Source organism: Spizellomyces punctatus (assembly GCF_000182565.1).
Source record: "Spizellomyces punctatus DAOM BR117 chromosome Unknown supercont1.6, whole genome shotgun sequence".
NCBI classification, from domain to species: Eukaryota; Fungi; Chytridiomycota; class Chytridiomycetes; order Spizellomycetales; family Spizellomycetaceae; genus Spizellomyces; species Spizellomyces punctatus.
The window spans coordinates 1,448,921-1,465,980 of NW_015971542.1; the positions used below are offsets into that span (position 1 = coordinate 1,448,921).

Genomic DNA, 17,060 nt, shown 5'->3' on the forward strand with positions numbered 1-17,060 from the left:
AGCGTTCGCATGCACACCCACATGCTCGTGGGCATTGACATCAAAGCTTTCTAGATAAAGATGGGGGGATGTGATTGAATGGTTTTTATACCTGATGCAGGCCTCAAGGGGTTCCGTCTTCAACAGTCATTTCGACACCATTGTGCTGACGTAATGGCAACTCATGTGAGCAGAACACTCAAATGTGGCTTATTCACAATAAGCCAGAAACCCATCGATTAGTTTCGCGTCGTCCCTCACGTGACACGCTTCGGTGAGCACATCAGCAAATGAACGGAGAGTTTTTGGGGAACTACAGTTTTCGGCGTTGCCGTGCATCGAATGATGGGGAAACCGTTACCGGTCTTTTCGCCAACGCCTCGGCGTCGCGTATCACGGACTGCAGATCTCCTTGCCATCAGGTCCGCTCCTGGGGCACTACTGGGCCCCGCCAGGTCACTTCGATTGTCCCTTTCCCGAGTCGAATCTGCTTTACAGGAAGCGACAGCTAGCACTTCTAGCTTGGCCTTGTCGGACACTGCAAATGATCGTCCGCCAACGTATGAAGACTCGGATGCTGATACGGATGTGGAGACTAACACCGCTGATGCGGTGGGAATTGAGTCGTCGCAGGGCCGAGTCAGGAGGAGGCCGGTGCTTGATGCCCGGGCTGCCGCATGGTTGAGAGGCGAAAGTCTGTCAGATATCACCGTACGTCAAAACGGTGAATTGGACATGGAGGACAATGCTGCTCAAGGTGAAAGGGCACTGGCGGTTGCCATACCCCTTCGCGTGGGCCTTGAAGACGTCACTTTATCGTCTGGTGATGATCGTGCAAACGCGGATGATGACACCGAATCTCCTGTTGGCGGGCAGCTGGAGGCCCTTGGTGCGTAACATATTGTCAATGTTTTTACATATATCAACCCTTCCTGACGTTTTCACAACAGCCGATACGTTCCTCGCAGCGTCGAATTCCCTTCGCGCGAATGCGTCGGCATTTCGGAGCGCGGCACCGTTTGCGGGGCGACTCATTGGTGCTTCTTCGTCGAGTGGAGGAGGTGATTTGCTCCGAGAGAGGCTGCGGGAGGTTTCCGCAAGTCTTGGAAGGGTCGTCCAATGTTGTTCCCTTCAATGTGACGTGCTGAGTATGATCATGAGTAAGTAATTTACAAACATTTGGGTGGCAGCATCATTTTCTAACAGATGTGCAGACTCCATGCATGCAGAAGCGAATTCGTCACGCGGTCGCCGGCTTCGCGAGCACCAAGTGAATAGCTCGTAGATGTACATAGCGGATTACTGCGATCGCCGACGACCGATAACTGCTAGCGATTCTCCTTCTTTTTTCTTGTTAATGTTTGGTTTTTTTGATGCGTCAGGCGCTTTTTTAAATGTATGTATAATTATTGGACTTTACGCAACGTACATACACCGCAGCAGACGAGTATCGTGGTCGTCACATTAACTAAGTTGCCTCAAATCTAATCTTTCTTCACCGACCCACCAACAACTTTTCCCCCTTTGATACCTTCAAGACCGGCAATTTTTACAGGCTCTGCTCCCAGGCTTCTAACCTGCTGCTCAAGTGCATTCCTTTCCTTCCTGTACCGTCCCATTCTCAACAATACCATCTGCAACTGGTAAAGGACGACAGCACAAAACAACGTAAAGCTCAGAATAAAAAAGTCACGTTGGACTCGATTGCGCTGAGAATATAGATTTTCCGCCGTGTACAAGTCCACCGGTTTTCGCGAGTACAAGCGATTCAGACGGCGAACCGTGTCAAGGAGGAGGAAAGCAACAAAACCGCATACTGTCACACAGACTGTACGTGTTGTCTTTAGACTAGCTCGATTGAAATTGGTTTGACGTTAGACGATAAAGCAACAAGGAGACATATTCCAGTCGACTTACACTGGGGAAGTTACCAATAGCTCCACGAGGGTTCGTCTAAACTTTATTTGAAAGGGAAGCGACAAGAGTATAATAGCTGCTCCTTCAGCAAATAGGAGGTATGTGACCAGCGACATGAGTGGGGTCCCAGAATTGGAGTCCCCCCAAAAGAGTTGATCAAAGAAAGACATGAAGGTAGATTGACTGGATCGTACAAAGTGATGAGATGCAGAGTAGGCAGAAAATGTCGAAAAATGGCAGCCAAGGAAGAGCCGGCATTTATCCAAGCTGTATGCAAAGGTTACGTCATGACTTTCCATTGAAGCTACTAAGCCACAGGCATTTCGGACCAACGCATGTCCGAATGATGGCCGGCCAAAGGCCCAGCGTGGGATCTTCGCGCCAGATGGGGAAAGCATGGAGGGGATCCCTACCTGCAGCATCTGTTTGGAAGAGCTAGGTACCATCCCCGAAGTGCCCCTGGAAGAGGAATGTCCGTCCACTGTCGCCGGTTTGAAAGGATGTGCGTTTCTACTGGAGCTCTGCCAAACGCATAAGACCTAACGGTTAGCTTGTAATTGCAGGTGGACACTTGTTCCATTCAGGCTGGTAATACCTTAATAGAGCATCGTACGGTCATATATGATACAAATTGACCATCTTTCAGTATCCTCCTGAACCTCCGCATTCACAACACATGTCCAAATTGTCGACACCCCGTCAAAGGCCCAGCGAGAGGACGTTGCTCGATTTTCTTCGTTCCAAAAATTTCATACGAAGAGCCGATTGGGGTGATAGATGGAAGGTCCGTTGACGTGTCAAAAGAAGCCAATGGACAGGTGGGGATTCGTAGTAAGATTGGACCGCTCCAGTCTGGGCATGATACTAAACTAATCGCCAGACCAGCACAATAGAACACGTCCTGGAAAAGTGTCGCGTCCTCTCTACCCGTCTTTGCGAATCTGAAAGGCTGCTCAACGAAAGTAAGAAGGAGGTTCAGCTCCTTAACAAGGCAAAGGACGATGCGGAAGCGCATGCAGAACAGCTTCAGGAAACAATCAAACTCCGAGATAGAGCGCTGCAGAGGGAGCGAAAACATATGGAGGAGTGCGATCGACAAACACGTCAGGAAGCAGATATCAAGATACAGGAGATCAAGCGACAATGCGATAGTAGAGTTGACGAAATATCAGCATACTGCAGAACATTGGAGAGCAACTTGCGAAGAGCGGAACTAATTGCATTGTAAGGTGTTTGCACAATATGGACGAGTCTTCAATGCGGAGAACAACAAGGATTGAGCTAAGCTCACCATTAGACCACACACGTCCGATGACTTTACGCCGGCGTTCACTCAAGCTATTGAGCATCTGACAGAAATGAGTGATTTTAAGCTAGCGTTATATTCCTATCATCGGTGTGTTTCATGATTTCTTTCAAGCTTTGAGTGCTCGATGGTCGTCAGTTTCTGAAAGATCCGTTTAGGAAGTTGGAAACATGTAAGAAAAGCCTGCAACAATGGAAGGATCGCGCCACAAGCCTATTGAAAAGTAGTAAGGAGAGAAAGTCAGAGCTTGCGGCTGCTCGGGAAATGGTAATATTACCTTGTTTACGTGCATTTTGTGCTACTAATGAGAATCTTTCTTCGCTGCACAGCTGCAGGACAAGACTGCACAACTGGCTCGCCTTCAAGAAACTCATGATATGGTCCAGAAGGATATACGAAGCCGGGAGCAGGAGCTAGAAAACAAAATTGTGGAACTGGGGAACATGAAGACACGATATCTTGCCGCGCAGGAAGAAATCATCATATTAAAGGGGCAGCTTGTTGAATGGAACCGACAAGAAATTGCTGTTAATGACTTTACACCATCGACGCATGGATCATCCGTGAAAGGGTCGTGGGATAAAGTGGGCGCTGCGTTTATGCAACGTTCGGATGCAACTGGAAAAAAAAGGACGACTACAGAAGTGCGCGATACCAACCCCTTTGCTGCAATTGCTGTTGCAGAGACCTCGACCATAAAGGCGCGGGGCAAACGGCCGAGTGATCATTGCAGGGTACGTATGATGTACGCGCGGGACATACGTGAGTTAATAACATACTATCATTCGCACCTAGGATATGCAGATGGAAGATGGCAACAAGCGACAGCCGTCCGATCCGCCTGCTCCCAACGATGACAGGGCTGAGCCTGCGCTTACCAAGAAACGGAAGACTGTCAAGCAGGAGCAGCAATCGTTTATGAAGCAGTTCTTTAAGGGAACCGTTACGTAGATGCTATCAATGCAATCTCATGGATTAGGACCAACGGTGGAAACAAAGGATTCTTAAAAGTGGAATTTTATTCGGAAACTCGGAGCAGCCAATGATTCTGGTCCAATTCAAGCCTTGTCCCGTAATCCTTGTACGTGTGACATGCCACCTCCCACTCAACTCCAAAGTCCGTTCTGGGTAGATTACAGATTATCGGTCATTTCGTGAAATTGGCCAGTTCAGTGCACATAGAAATGCGTACCTGAGGCCATACTTTTTGTCGGACGACAAATAATTTCCAGTATTGCAGTGTTTGATTAATACTGGGGTATTAGGCTGGGACGTTGTCCATTAGTATGCTAAATTGGCGGGAAGCAAGGAAGCCTTTGCCTTCGAACTTACCGCAACGTCTTGTCCCTCCATTTCCAGGCGAAAGTTTGGATCGGGGTAGTCGAATTGCCTGTAGTCCAGTAACGAGTTATTTTACATACGATGATCGAGCTACAAAGACACAGAGAGGCCCAAACGTACCAGACGGAACGATAATCTCTGTTGAACGTTAGGTAGACTGCCTGGTCTTTTGACAATTTGGCATAATTGAGGAAAGACTTTGGCTCGGACGTTAGGTACATCTGTAAAGCACATGCTATTAGGGAGACGCAACGCACACCACAAGTATCTTACGCTACCGGAGCATCGACCAGATCGCTGGTCACAACAATATAAAACCTTTCGCCAAACCGCGGCACAGACTCTTCAGTATTGCCATCCTCGTCCAATCTAACGAGCTGAAAACAGCTCCGCGCTGTAGGGCTTGTTTCAGTTGCACAAGTTGTCAATGCCAGTATGGTGCTTGGTGCTATATTGTCGGGGAAGCTGTCGGGGATGTCCGCGGATAGATGAGATTGGGTATGGCCATTCTACCGCATCTGGTGAGTTTGTAGTAGCGGCGTTGCTTCATTGCTCTCCTACCTTTAGCATGATGTTAGCATCGTAAACCAATTTGGGAGAGAGAATTTGCTAAATGAAACTATCGATTAAACATCATTCATCTCTTGGAACAGTATTAGATGGAGAGAATTGTCACCTCCTTTCGAGCTGTCTTCGCTCTGCGCTCACCCTTCTTAACATTCGCCATTCCCTTTTCATAATTGGTCAAAAATTCTCTCATTTTTTCCTATTGAATTTCAATTCAAACTGGTTTAAAGCCAACTCCATTGATACCGCTTGCGACATTCTTACCTCTCGCAACACAGACTCTTCAGTCCAGTTACCAGTCCTATGAGGGACGGTGTGGGGCAACTTTTCCAGAAGGTCGGCGGCATGCAGTCTTATCTCAACGGTCTCCGCAGTTTCCAGCATGGCGGACGAGTTTATGTTGATGTCGCTGCTCAGATCCAGATTCGATACAGTAATATCGGAGTGTTTACGTCAGCCAACTGTCTCAATCAGTCCTAATGCACTCCAAGTGGTTTAAGGAACTGAAAGGATATATCTTTTCATCCAGGAATTATATACATGGCTTGGGCTGCAGTCAAAGCATCAAGCCTTTCTAGTCTATACAGGCATCCCTCAAAATAGTTCCGTAACAGTACATGAATGTTAAAATGTTAAATACAGGTGTTATCATGGGCCCTCCACCACCGGCGTTGACTCGCCACCGCTTAGGAGACCGCGAGTCAATTCTCGTAGGGGCTCCAGTGCAGGCCATCGGTACGGAAAGTATTCCATGAAATACATAAAAAGTGATATCTAGTGATAGGATGGATTAGCCAAAATCACTGATAGCGGGTTACAAAGTGTGACACGTACCCATTTCGCTAGCGCGGGCGGCCAGCACCTGCAGGCACCGCTTGAGGACACGATCAATGAGGCCGGGGCATGCTCTTTAAATATTGGCTTTGAAAAAAGCGTGCTAAAGGGCAAGGAAGGCGTGAGCGTTAAGGTAGTCTGCAGAAAGAGCCCAAGGGGAATACCTAAATAGAAGCTGCGCAAGATGAGCATAATTCTCTGCTGCGTGCTCTCGCGTTCCATAGTACACGAGCTGGTCCACAATATATGTAAACCTAAAGAACGCCTCTGACGTCTTATCCATTACGATCTCCTGTGATTAAGAAATAAGCTCATGACTCCGGTTACGCAACAATGTGTTGTTGATCTTACCGGATGGGTCATCTGAAAAGCGGACTCTGATTCGCCAATCAAATCCGGGAAGCTATCGAACTCTTTCAGTAATCGTACAATATGATGCTCTAGTGCACCATAAGAATAGCGCGAACCCGATGCCGACTGTGGTAATGTGTTAATCAATCTCTCTTCCGCTGCGCATAAAAGAAGGCACCATTACCTGAAATTCTGTCAGATATCCAAGGCTCAGCTTCAGCACAATAAACCGCCTCTCCTTTGGGCGTCTCCGGTTGTATATGGTAAGGTGTTCCACAATATACTTTTCCTAAGATACAATCGTGTGAGTAGGGTTACCATCACTTGAAGTTTGAAATCCAAGTTACCCTTCTCAGTCTATCCGTGTGCTTTAGCAATACATCCATTCGGGGAGTAATCTGCAAAACCGCCGAACGTTTCGGCGCGATGCCTACGGTCACACTGTGCCGATGCTTATGTGGCCCGGAGTGCACAGGTGAGCTGACCATCGAATGGGCAGCTGAGGGCTGCACCAGTGTTGAATCTGGCACTGAGTCTGTGTCGCTGTCACTGATAGTGACATCCTCCACCGCAAAAAACATGGTATCATTCATCACCCAGCAATCCAAAGGATCGGTTAACAGATTTCCCACTTCAATGGTGGCTTTTAGAGGGTGAAGCTGCAAAGCCCAAACGTCTTCCTCCTTGGCTACGGCTGATGCTCCCTCGTCTTTGCGCCTGAACATGCCACGAAAAACAATCTCTTGATCCAAAATCTGCATTTGAGGTTGCCGACAGATTGCACGCAGATTAATAATCTTCTGATAGTCTTTCACTAGTCGACAGTTGATATAGATCTCAACGTTCTTTTCTACGGGCTGGTTCGCTGCCGTCAGAGATGCCTGACGCTGAATTCCTGGAATAACAGGCTGCCCCGAACTTGGAACAGATTGCCGGCAGATGTTGTAAGTAGAATTGGCTGAAGGTCGCAGGCGTATGTACACCCTCGCTTGACTTTCTGGCTCCACTGTTACGTTTCTGAACAGCTTTGCACTTGTCCTGGACAAGGAAAACACGAGCTCCGTATCGTCGTCATGAGATATGCTACTGTGCACCGTAAATTCAAGGGGAACAGACTCGCGGTTGCAGATGATCATGCTTCGTGCAGCATATTCAGTTCCAAAGTAAAGATGATCCATAACTATGGAAGATACATTCGCATCTGCCCCATGAACATACACGTCAAACACATGATTTGACGCAGGCTCAATTGCAACACCAGCGGTCACGTTTCCAGTATAAGCTGAGCCTGTCGATGTCGTCGCGGGCGTCCGCCGGATGTTCTGACGAGCAACAATTTCCATTGAAACTCTGATGATTTTGGTATCCGCTGGATTATCAAGGTTTTCGATGAAAACGTACGTGGTGTAGACGCCCCTTGCACTGGTCATGAAATTGACGCTGATCGTATGAGCGTCCCGCTGACCTCCACCACCGCTAGCAACAGACCGGGTGCCGTCAAGGGTGCCCTCTGTTCGACTAAAGGAGATCCAAGACTTGTCTGCTTCGCTTAAGGTTCGAACGCGGTAGGAAATGCGGTCAGAAGACGGGTTTTCAAGGAGCAGCTTTTTCATGGCAACATTCGAAGCGAGGTCTTGTTGCCCGAGATCTAATTCGAACAGTCCCTCTATTTCCGATCCGCGTTCCGATATTCGCTTGCATCCGCGTAGCTGGATATGTCCTGGATTTCGGCGTAAAACAGGGATATTGAGCGAGTCGCTGACCGAAGGCCGGCTTGACACAGAGGTTTGTCCACGCTCAAAGCCACTCAGTGATGATGATGACATCGCCTCAGAGCACAGGAAGTCCTCGTCTCCTTCCTCGCCAGAAGATACAGGTTCCTCAACAGGTAGTTTCCCAATGATTGATTCCGTGGTCTTATCTGTCCGCTGTTCTGAGATAAAGAGCTCTGGAACAGTATCATTCGGGTCCGTCTCACTGCCAAGATACCTGCTTTCGAGCCTTCCCGTTATGTCTTCCACTATCGATACATATACCACCTGCGGCGATCGACTGAGAGAGTTCTTATCCAATACAAGGACCTTGATGTCGTCAGATATGCCTCCTATTTGCGGGTCAAGGAGCTCGAACACCAGTTGCAACCGTCCTCCAGGACCAACGCTTCCGCACATATCCTCATCCAAAGGAGTAACTCTGAGTAAATTCGCAGCGTTCGGAAGTTCCATTGGATATTCAAAAACCACCTTGAACTCCAGCGGGAACGCTGCTGACAGGTTTGTCACCTCAACGATGGCACGCTGAGTCGGAATCATTAACGGTGAAGGGTAGTCGTGGCCGGATGTACTCTCGGACGCACTCAAAGCGCTCGACTGCCGTCGAATGGGAACGACACCGTCTTCATCCACGCCATCTTCGTCTTCCGAGTCTTCTTCGGTATCAGATGCTAAGATACTGCGGAATTCTACCCGCTTTTGCGAAATCGTAAATGTTTGACCTTCGTGAATTATGCCTCTTATCGGAATATTCTCCATCATTCGGTTTCCCTCCACGTCTCCCTGATTTCTCGAAGTGATACAGAGACTACCAAACGTAATGCCATCTGGGTTTGTCAACGAACGCGCATTGGGATGATTGGCGGGCAGCCTGGAGTCTTCCCTTGCATATGCTCTCACTCGTACTTCAATGGAGCCTCGTGGATTTAACGTCACCGACCCTACCAGAGGAGAATTGGAAAAGCGCGATAATACATCCAACCTAACAAATTCGGCAACGTCGAGGGTGAGAGTAAACCCGATATCAAACTTAACCTCCTCATCAGCCGTGTTCACGATGGTAAACCATGTGTCACATGGTAGAGCGGTCGGTATATGTGGATGAGTTAAAGGTGGTAGCACCAGCTCTCCCGACACCAGGCGTTCAAAGCGTAGTTCGAACAGGGTTAACTGGCAGCTGACGGCAATCCCCATCACATTGCGCGGATTGAATAAGTTCACTATTCCAATATTGAGTATGTGGGGCCCAATGGCTCTGGGTTCCAACACGCGCGGTTTCAGCACAGCATCTATCACTTGAGTTCCGTTTGCGTCAACTTTACTCTTGGTTGCTCCGGCATTCTTTTCCTCTCCTGACACTATGTCAAGAGCATCTGGAAGCTGCAGCTCATACAACAAGGGGATATCCGCGAGATTACGGAGAGTAAACTTAAGCTTGGCGTCATTCCAGCTATTGAAATGCCCAACTTTGCCGAGATCCACCAGAGTGGGTTCCACCTCGCCGCGTGATAGACAATATGACGCTTGTAGATCGACCACCCCGAGAGTCAGCTTCTTTCTGACGTCCTCAAAACACAGAATTCCTCTCAGTGTGAACTTCTTCCCGCTGACAAGATTGCCAACTGCCTCATCATTTCCGGCCAAGGCAGACGGGCTTGGGATTGACACATATGCCGTAATCTTTTCTCCTGGTTGGATCGAAATCTTGGGGCTGCATGGCTTCCAACCGTCTTTTGGGCAAGCCATACTGATAGGAGCATTTTCTGCACTAATTTCGAGCAGACCGTTTGATACACGCTCGTTCGTTATACGGGCTTCACTGCGTACACTCCATCTGATATTCAAATCGAGGTCACTTGTGGCGGCGATTATGAGGACTGTGTTGGAGATGTTCTCCACTGCAAGAGATTTCTCGTACAACGGCAGTGCATCAGCTCCTTCTCGCCTTTGAAGTACGACCTGCTTTTCTTCCACGACATTCGGAGCGACCGATGATGTCCCTTGAGATCTTGTTATGTCACTCACAGGAACATCCACATAAATATCGTCCCATCGAACAGCCGATGGTTGAGCGGATGGTTGAGCGGCCGCAGCAGGTAAAACGTCGCTGGTAAGAGTTCTCGTACCTGTCAAGGCCCTAAGAGGCGCGCAAGGACCGACTTTCACCATCCCCATGTCCGCGAACAGGCGTACCTCTACCTTGACCTTCTGCGCAGAGTTATTCAAATTGATAGCATTAATAAAATGCTGGATGAAACCATAGCCAGTGCATCGCAAATGGAAAGTGATGCGTTCCCGAGGTGACGATCGATTGCCCTCAACGCCACTGGGGATGCCCATTGCACTTTGCTCGGAACCAGCGACGCCCTCTGTTCGACCTTCCAACCTGCCTACGTAATCGGCAAGTTCTATCTGAGGATTGGAAGACTGGAGACGAAACTCTAAGGGTAGCTTGCTAGATAAGTTGCATACGTAGAAACTTCCGCTGAATATTCCCCCTATCTCGGAAGTGCAGCCCAGGTCGATGAGAGCATCAGAGACACTCAAAAGAGACTGACCAATGACCGCGCTAAATTTGGCGGTGTACGTCGTGAGATGATACAGTGTGTCTACTGGAGCTCCGGCCTCATTTTGGGTTACGCGATCAACAGAAGCAGGTGAAAACTGTTCCTTCTTCAAAACGAGGAACTTGATACCTCCTACGAGTGTCCGATAGTCATCGCCCGATGAGTTTCCGGTCGCGGTACCGGACCCACCAGCCGTGACGGATGCGACACTCTGACCCTTGGCTGCACCGGGACCCGTTCGCCTTGCCGAGGTCCCACCCAAATACGGCTGCAGCGCTATGTACACGGTTAAGCGTTTCTGCGGCGCCAGCGGGACTTCCGTTGCCGGAATTTCCGAATTCGGGTCGGTAAAAATGAAACATTGTTGTGCCAAATTTGACACTGCGCTAATGTACAGATCCTCGTCAGACACATTCTCGACTTCATACGGGACTATTCGCGCATATTTCTTTTGGCCGTCGAGATAGCAGTAGCCTAAATCCAGCTCTGCCGATGTCGCCAACGGATCTGGCAGGGAGGGGAAGCGCAAGTAGACCGGTGCTATAGCATAAAATAAGAAGGTCACAGTTGCGGGTTGTCCTGTGATCTGATTCATAATAGAAAATGTCTGCGATTGGCGACCAACTATTGTTGGTGTGATCCAGAGCTCTACCCGGCGGGTTTCTTTCTGGGAAAGAGTGCCATGTACGTAGTTGAAGTTGAGAATTGAGGGACCTTCAGGTGGAATGATTGTGAAAGGAAGTGCCGCTGGGCTTCGATTTGTCATAGTAAAATAACAATCCTTGCGTTCCATAATTTTGATGTTTCCGAGTTCAATCTGCGGAACTTCTACGATCAGAGTCGGCACCGGTTCAACGGCAGAGACATTGGGCTCCGGTCCTGGCTCGCGGGTGGGTGAGGGAGGCCCAGCTGGAGGGCTTGCTGGAAGTCCTTGCACATTGGATTCCACAAAGTTCGGTGGTGAACTTGGTGAAGACTGAAGAACGCCTGGAAAGAGGCGCGGAGAAGGAGAACGACCATCTGCAGAACGATCTCCCAAGAATGCGGAGACGGTTGCGGCTTCCCCTGGCTGCAACATATCACGTACGGCAGTGGGTTGTCTCTCTTGTTGCTCAGCAAGTGCTTCCAGATACGAACGATGATCGTAGCATACAAGCGCACTGAAAGAAACCTCTTTGGTGAGGTCCGTATTCTTATGCTCGTGGACATAGAGCACGCCAGAACAGGTTTCACGGAGTCCATGTGTACTCTCGGCAGTATTTGGCAGAGGTGGTGACGACCGTCCAGAAAACCCCGGGTCTTCGCCCTTCCCTTCCAGGGAGGACACGCTGCTAGACAGTGTCGTTTCCAACGAGTCATCTGCGGTCGAGGCCCTAAACCCTGATACCGTCACTGCCGATTCCGACGCCTTTTCAATGGGACGGAAGAAGACAGCAACTGCTCGGATTGTCCGCGGCTCAATCGCGAACACAATACTGTGCTCTGTCCGTTTGACCTTCAACGACGCTGGGAGGGTGAGTGCACCTGGCTGCTGCTGATCGGCTGTCGGCTGACTTTCAGGACTGAAAGCAAGCTGGGACGGACGGCGACTAATGTCCACACTCTCAGCAACAGAATTAATTCTCGCACGCTCATTTCCAACTGGTTCCGAGTTATAGTCTTGGTCTATCTGGGTATTCGGCGTTGTCTCACCATTCTCTACATCTGCAGCAGCAGGTAACAGAGAGCTTTGCAAATCCTTTTTCTGGTCGTTCGTGGGCTCTTCTTCAGCATATTCGTCGACCACAATACCAGCACGTAGTTTGTCCAACTTCTCGATCAGCTTTTTCACCTTGTCCTTTCGGCCCTTTCGCCTGGCTATCTTCAGTTTCTGCTCCAAATGCTCGATTTCCTCCTCCATCTCCTTTGAGAGCATCATGATAGGTCGGCGCCGACGTCGTCTAGGTTCGCCATCCGGTGCGCTCACGTCTTCAACATAATCGTCCTCGTTATCAACGACATCAAAAGAGAATGTCCCAACACACCCTACGAATTGGAGTTCCTGAGGATCAATTCGCACCTCGAATGTGCGGATTTTCTTGAAACTGGTGTTTGAAATTACTATATGCTGGACCGTAGAACACAGTTCGTTGATAAGGCATGGACCAAAGTCAATTGACAGATTTTCGATAAAGAAAGGCGCGGGCTTGCGGATGTTGGCTTTCACAGAAATGACCTGATCATTTTCACGATCTTGGACATTCTCAATGGTTAGACGCTCATGAAAAGGCCCCGCAAGGGAAGGATCAAACATGAATTCGATCTCGCGCTTGCCGTAACCACGTACCACGCCCATTCGTGATTCACCAAGGATCAGGTCTCCGGAGGCAATAGACCCAGACTTGCGTATCGCATATAGCAGAGGTGCTTCCGAATTATTACGTATAACAATAGTTTTGGTGCGATGTTCGTTTTTGTTGAGCGGCCCGAAATTAATGTTTTTCTGATTGAGATCCATGAAGGAGCGACAAAGCGATGAACGCAACATCAACTCTCTGACGGGGATGAGATCTTGATGGCCTTGTAGCAATTGTTCAAACTGGGGTTGTTGAAGTTCCCTATCGAACTCCACAAGCCTCAAAAACACTCGAGCATCCTGCTTGCGTGGCGCCCCCTAGCAGAATAATTGCAATATTAATTAGTCCGCAGGTATTGCGGTGATGTATGTGAGTTTGAACGTACCTGAACATAGGGCTTATTTCCGGCAGCCGGAGTAAAGACCAGCACTATAGGCATGTCACTCTCAGCAGGCACTTCCACTAGGGAGACTGGAACTAGCCGTCCGTCCTGTATTGCATTCTCCAGCTCCCGGTTGAGGTGAAGTCGCGCGCGGACGTATTTCTCTTCTCCAGAGGGTTTTGGGAACATGGGAGGAAATTTACCTGTTGCACTCTCCAGCATTGTCAGTAATACGTCAATTGCAATCTTGGATGATTCCAGCACATTATTCAGCATTGTTGTCGAACGCTTTTCGGCTTGTTCGACATTCCGCAAGGCTAAATCAATGGACTTTGTCATGTCTTGCTCGACCTCCTCTTCCTCCCCGACTATTCTTGCAGACTCATTGGATGCATCGTCTCCTAAACCCGAACTGTTCTTCACGCCACTCGAACTCGGTCGCCCTGACGTGTCCTCTTCAACTGAGTTCGGCTTACGATCGCGGAATTGGGTACGTAAATGTTTCAGAGTGCTCACGGGAAAATGTTGCACATGAGTGCGCCGACGTGGGGAACGACGCCCGTCCTTGCTGACAATGGATGACGCTAGGTCCAGGTAGTCTGTTGTTCCAGTGGCTTCCGAAACATCGCCAAATGACCGGAGCTTGGCAAGTGCGGCGGGAATCGCCTTCGCGGGTGCAGAAATTGCTCCATTTGAGCCTTCTGTCCGCGGCAGTTTACGCCGATCACTTATCGATTCCAGTAGACGCTCTCGTCTCTCCACAGTACTAGAGGATGGGAGCTCATGAGCTGGGGATATGGGCCGGCCCTTTGTGTATATTTTTATGTCTTCGGGTAAAGATGCTTCGATTTCCAACACGAGGCGCTTCTTTGAGATATTGGCTATGGTGAAGGTTCTTACTACGGGTGAATTGAGTACGACTGCCCCAAAATCAATGAAATTTGTGGATGTTGGTGTCAGTACACGATAGAAGAGGGAATGGAAAGTAACCCGGTGTTTGTCGATGTTAGTGGATCGAACCTCAACGCTTTGGGTATTATCTCTATTGAGAAGATTGACCACCGTAATTTGTTTCCGGTAATCTGGGTTAACCTTTCGTGGATATATATCAATCTTTGCCTCTATCGACTGCTTCGGTGGAATAGTGATTTCGTCTCGAAATGTGTTGAGAACTTTTGACACAAAGCGTAGTTCCACGCGGGCGGTCAAATCGGAGCAATTTGTAATCTGAATTGGCAAGGAATTCAACGTGCCTACATCTGTGTCTCCAAAGTTGACAACGGTTGGAGAGACTTCGATAAATGATGTACATGCTCTGGCCTTGCATTGAATGATCTTCTTTTCTTTCACCAGTGCCCCAGGATGAGCGTAAGCCAGCGTAATGCGGAAATTTCGCTTGGTGAGTCGACCACCTCGATAGTCTGGGGTCAGCGCGTCTTTCTCTGGTCGAAAACACACTTCGATTATTCGCTCACTCCCGGGTCGAAGCGCCATCTCTTCAATTCGTCGGTACTCCTCCCCATTGCTACCAACCCCCTCGCCAACCGTTCGTTCCAAATAATCCGAATCTTCTGACTCTGCATCATCGTCCTGCTCAGCCGTAAGCTTCGATGTCGCTGCAATCAAGGCGGCGAGATCAGCCGATGAATGCTCCATGTCTTCTGTTTCACTTTCTTCTCTACTCAGTAAGGAAGGCGACGATGGTCTGGAACTCACAGCGCTGGGTGGGTGGGAGATGTCACTGTTGGTTGTTGACACGAAGGAAAGCTCACGGAGCCTATCTATTAAGCGATCGCCTACTTCCGTCAGCGTCGGTCGTCCTTCGTGCGCATTCTCATGCGCCGATTCTTCCCGCTGGAACACGACTCCTGCAGTATCAGCGGAGAAGCCAATTTCTAAAGGAATTTCTGATATATTGCGCAGCACAAGACGTTGCTTCGCCCATTGACCTGAAGAACAATCACCAAAATCTAATACCGTGCCGCTGCTGACGACCAGAGACTCTTCACGCAGAGCGGATCGCACTACTGCATGAATTGTAGCTTGCACAGTATTTCCAGAATCATTCGCGTTCTCCAATTGAAGATCATAATTAAATTCGCCCACTTCTCGGGGACGGAATGTGATGCGAATTCTGCGCGGAGAGTAAGAAGGGATCGGCTTTCCATCTAGTGGCTCCCCCGTGTCGTAATCAGACAACTTTAGCCAAGTGTTATCTTGTCGGTTAGACAAGTCGACTGTGTTTAGGATCCAATACAAGTCGATTTCGGATCTGTTCCAAACGGTGAAATCCTTAAAGTATGTTCCTCCAACAACGCAATCGTCAAACATTAGGCCAGTATCTCCAATGTCAGTCCAGAGCACTGAGCGGCAAACTCTTGAACGAAATTTCACAGTAACCTAAGTCAGAGCGCATTATGCCAAGCTGACCCCACGCCTTATCATCGAGACGTGCGCTTACCTGGTAGTCCGGCGGTGATTGAGTGTTTGGTGTCAAAATCTCATCTTCATCTCGACCAAGGGCACTTCCGCCCTTCACCTTCCAGCTTTCAATCCCACTGCTACGATCGCCGTCAGTACCTATCTTTGGACCCTTTGTGTCCCATTCTTGAAGTATCGGAGCAACCGATGCGGTAACATCCAAAGTTCCATTTCTTTGTTCTGGGAACTTCCCATCGATTCGGTAGGCGAAAAAGAAAAGCAAGCCATTAACCTCGAAGAAGTCATATGTCTCGTCTTCACCGGCGAGCCCTTCAATCTTTGCAGATTTGTCTCCTCCTGCATCATCACGATCACCCGACCGCCGTCCCCTGCCAGGCGCTTCCGGCAAAAAGGCCAAGATTACTTTTGTTGCTTCTCCCGGTGCAATACAGAGTTCATCGATGTGATTGACATAATTGAATAACTGATTAAATTGATGCCCGTGTAATGCATTCTGTTCAGTCCCAAATACACCAATTGCCGCCGCGGCTACCGTATTTGTGGTTATTGGAATGGGTGTGTCCGCAGATGCCTCACTAGGTGTGTCCGGCTCTGGTGACGTTTGATAGTTGAAGAACGGATCCAGATCCGAAAGGCCAGATTCTACAGAGGAGGACAAAGACGTCGACGATGGATCCGGCTGAGATAATCTGCGACTCTCTGGCCGTCGGTCGCGGTCGGGAAGATTCTCGTTGGTCAGTTGAAATGCAATCTGCGAACCGAGCGTCGAACGCAGCTTCACCGTAAGGTACGAAGAAGAAATATTTCGAAGCTCAAAACGCCGTAGTGCATGAAGCCCATTGAGATAGACGCTATCCAAAACGAGTTTATTGGACATGTTCACCATCTCCAACAGCGGCCGACCCGTTGGCGGAACAACCTCCGACGTAGCCATCACCGGCTAAGCTTTAAAAGTCAGTTGTTCAGCGGAGTTTTCTATACCCAATCCATCCACTTGATAACTAGATTTGTTGAAGACACACTCGGATTACACCAGGGTTGCTCCTCTGCTACAAATGAGAGACATTGCCACTTCAAAAACGCTGAACGCTCTCCGCAGCCAAGTGAATCAACTGCATTAATGATCACTTACAGCAGGAAAGTATTTCCCAGAGGAACAAGAGTAATCATCAGTGCGAGATTGTCAACATGAACCAAGGAAATTTGAAGTGTGATGTCGGTCGTGAGGATCTCGCAAAAATCCTGAACCCGACAAAGATCGGGCAA

The 17,060-nt window shown here is 49.0% G+C and overlaps 4 protein-coding genes across 4 annotated transcripts; 2 read left to right on the plus strand and 2 right to left on the minus strand.

Moving 5' to 3' along the window:
• Positions 1-264: 264 nt before the first annotated feature.
• On the plus strand, positions 265-1,521 carry SPPG_04320 (uncharacterized protein). Its single transcript, XM_016752562.1, has 3 exons — positions 265-868; positions 930-1,139; positions 1,194-1,521. Exons 1-3 carry the CDS (start codon positions 322-324, stop codon positions 1,262-1,264), a joined length of 828 nt encoding a protein of 275 aa, XP_016609269.1. The 5' UTR covers positions 265-321; the 3' UTR covers positions 1,265-1,521.
• A 608-nt stretch (positions 1,522-2,129) lies between these two features.
• SPPG_04322 (uncharacterized protein) lies at positions 2,130-4,963 on the plus strand (the record flags this gene model as incomplete). Its single annotated transcript, XM_016752563.1, has 9 exons — positions 2,130-2,165; positions 2,215-2,398; positions 2,460-2,484; positions 2,543-2,714; positions 2,777-3,120; positions 3,194-3,292; positions 3,361-3,469; positions 3,532-3,936; positions 3,998-4,963. The coding sequence occupies 9 exons, from the start codon at positions 2,130-2,132 to the stop codon at positions 4,151-4,153; spliced, it is 1,530 nt and encodes a 509-aa protein (XP_016609270.1). The 3' UTR covers positions 4,154-4,963.
• SPPG_04323 (uncharacterized protein) lies at positions 4,204-5,526 on the minus strand. Its single transcript, XM_016752564.1, has 8 exons — positions 5,375-5,526; positions 5,220-5,309; positions 5,105-5,152; positions 4,822-5,052; positions 4,664-4,764; positions 4,535-4,592; positions 4,395-4,468; positions 4,204-4,326 (listed from the first exon to the last, which is right to left on the minus strand). Exons 1-8 carry the CDS (start codon positions 5,492-5,494, stop codon positions 4,221-4,223), a joined length of 828 nt encoding a protein of 275 aa, XP_016609271.1. The 5' UTR covers positions 5,495-5,526; the 3' UTR covers positions 4,204-4,220.
• A 25-nt stretch (positions 5,527-5,551) lies between these two features.
• SPPG_04324 (uncharacterized protein) lies at positions 5,552-17,053 on the minus strand. The gene is made up of 9 exons (XM_016752565.1): positions 16,927-17,053; positions 15,814-16,843; positions 13,356-15,752; positions 6,643-13,287; positions 6,480-6,584; positions 6,296-6,421; positions 6,109-6,236; positions 5,945-6,047; positions 5,552-5,884 (listed from the first exon to the last, which is right to left on the minus strand). Exons 2-9 carry the CDS (start codon positions 16,726-16,728, stop codon positions 5,759-5,761), a joined length of 10,545 nt encoding a protein of 3,514 aa, XP_016609272.1. The 5' UTR covers positions 16,729-16,843; positions 16,927-17,053; the 3' UTR covers positions 5,552-5,758.
• Positions 17,054-17,060: the final 7 nt, after the last annotated feature.

Bases quoted from the DNA above. Each gene is read 5' to 3' on its own strand.
- SPPG_04320 (XM_016752562.1), top strand. From the start codon at position 322: ATGATGGGGAAACCGTTACCGGTCTTTTCGCCAACGCCTCGGCGTCGC. The intron at 869-929 runs GTGCGTAACATA...TTTTCACAACAG, and splicing joins CGGGCAGCTGGAGGCCCTTG to CCGATACGTTCCTCGCAGCG. The intron at 1,140-1,193 runs GTAAGTAATTTA...ACAGATGTGCAG, and splicing joins CGTGCTGAGTATGATCATGA to ACTCCATGCATGCAGAAGCG.
- SPPG_04323 (XM_016752564.1), bottom strand. From the start codon at position 5,494: ATGCTGGAAACTGCGGAGACCGTTGAGATAAGACTGCATGCCGCCGAC. The intron at 5,310-5,374 runs GTAAGAATGTCG...GAAATTCAATAG, and splicing joins AAGAGTCTGTGTTGCGAGAG to GAAAAAATGAGAGAATTTTT. The intron at 4,327-4,394 runs GTACGCATTTCT...TAATCTACCCAG, and splicing joins GACAAAAAGTATGGCCTCAG to AACGGACTTTGGAGTTGAGT.
- SPPG_04324 (XM_016752565.1), bottom strand. From the start codon at position 16,728: ATGGCTACGTCGGAGGTTGTTCCGCCAACGGGTCGGCCGCTGTTGGAG. The intron at 13,288-13,355 runs GTACGTTCAAAC...TTATTCTGCTAG, and splicing joins GAAATAAGCCCTATGTTCAG to GGGGCGCCACGCAAGCAGGA. The intron at 6,422-6,479 runs GTAATGGTGCCT...ACATTACCACAG, and splicing joins GATATCTGACAGAATTTCAG to TCGGCATCGGGTTCGCGCTA.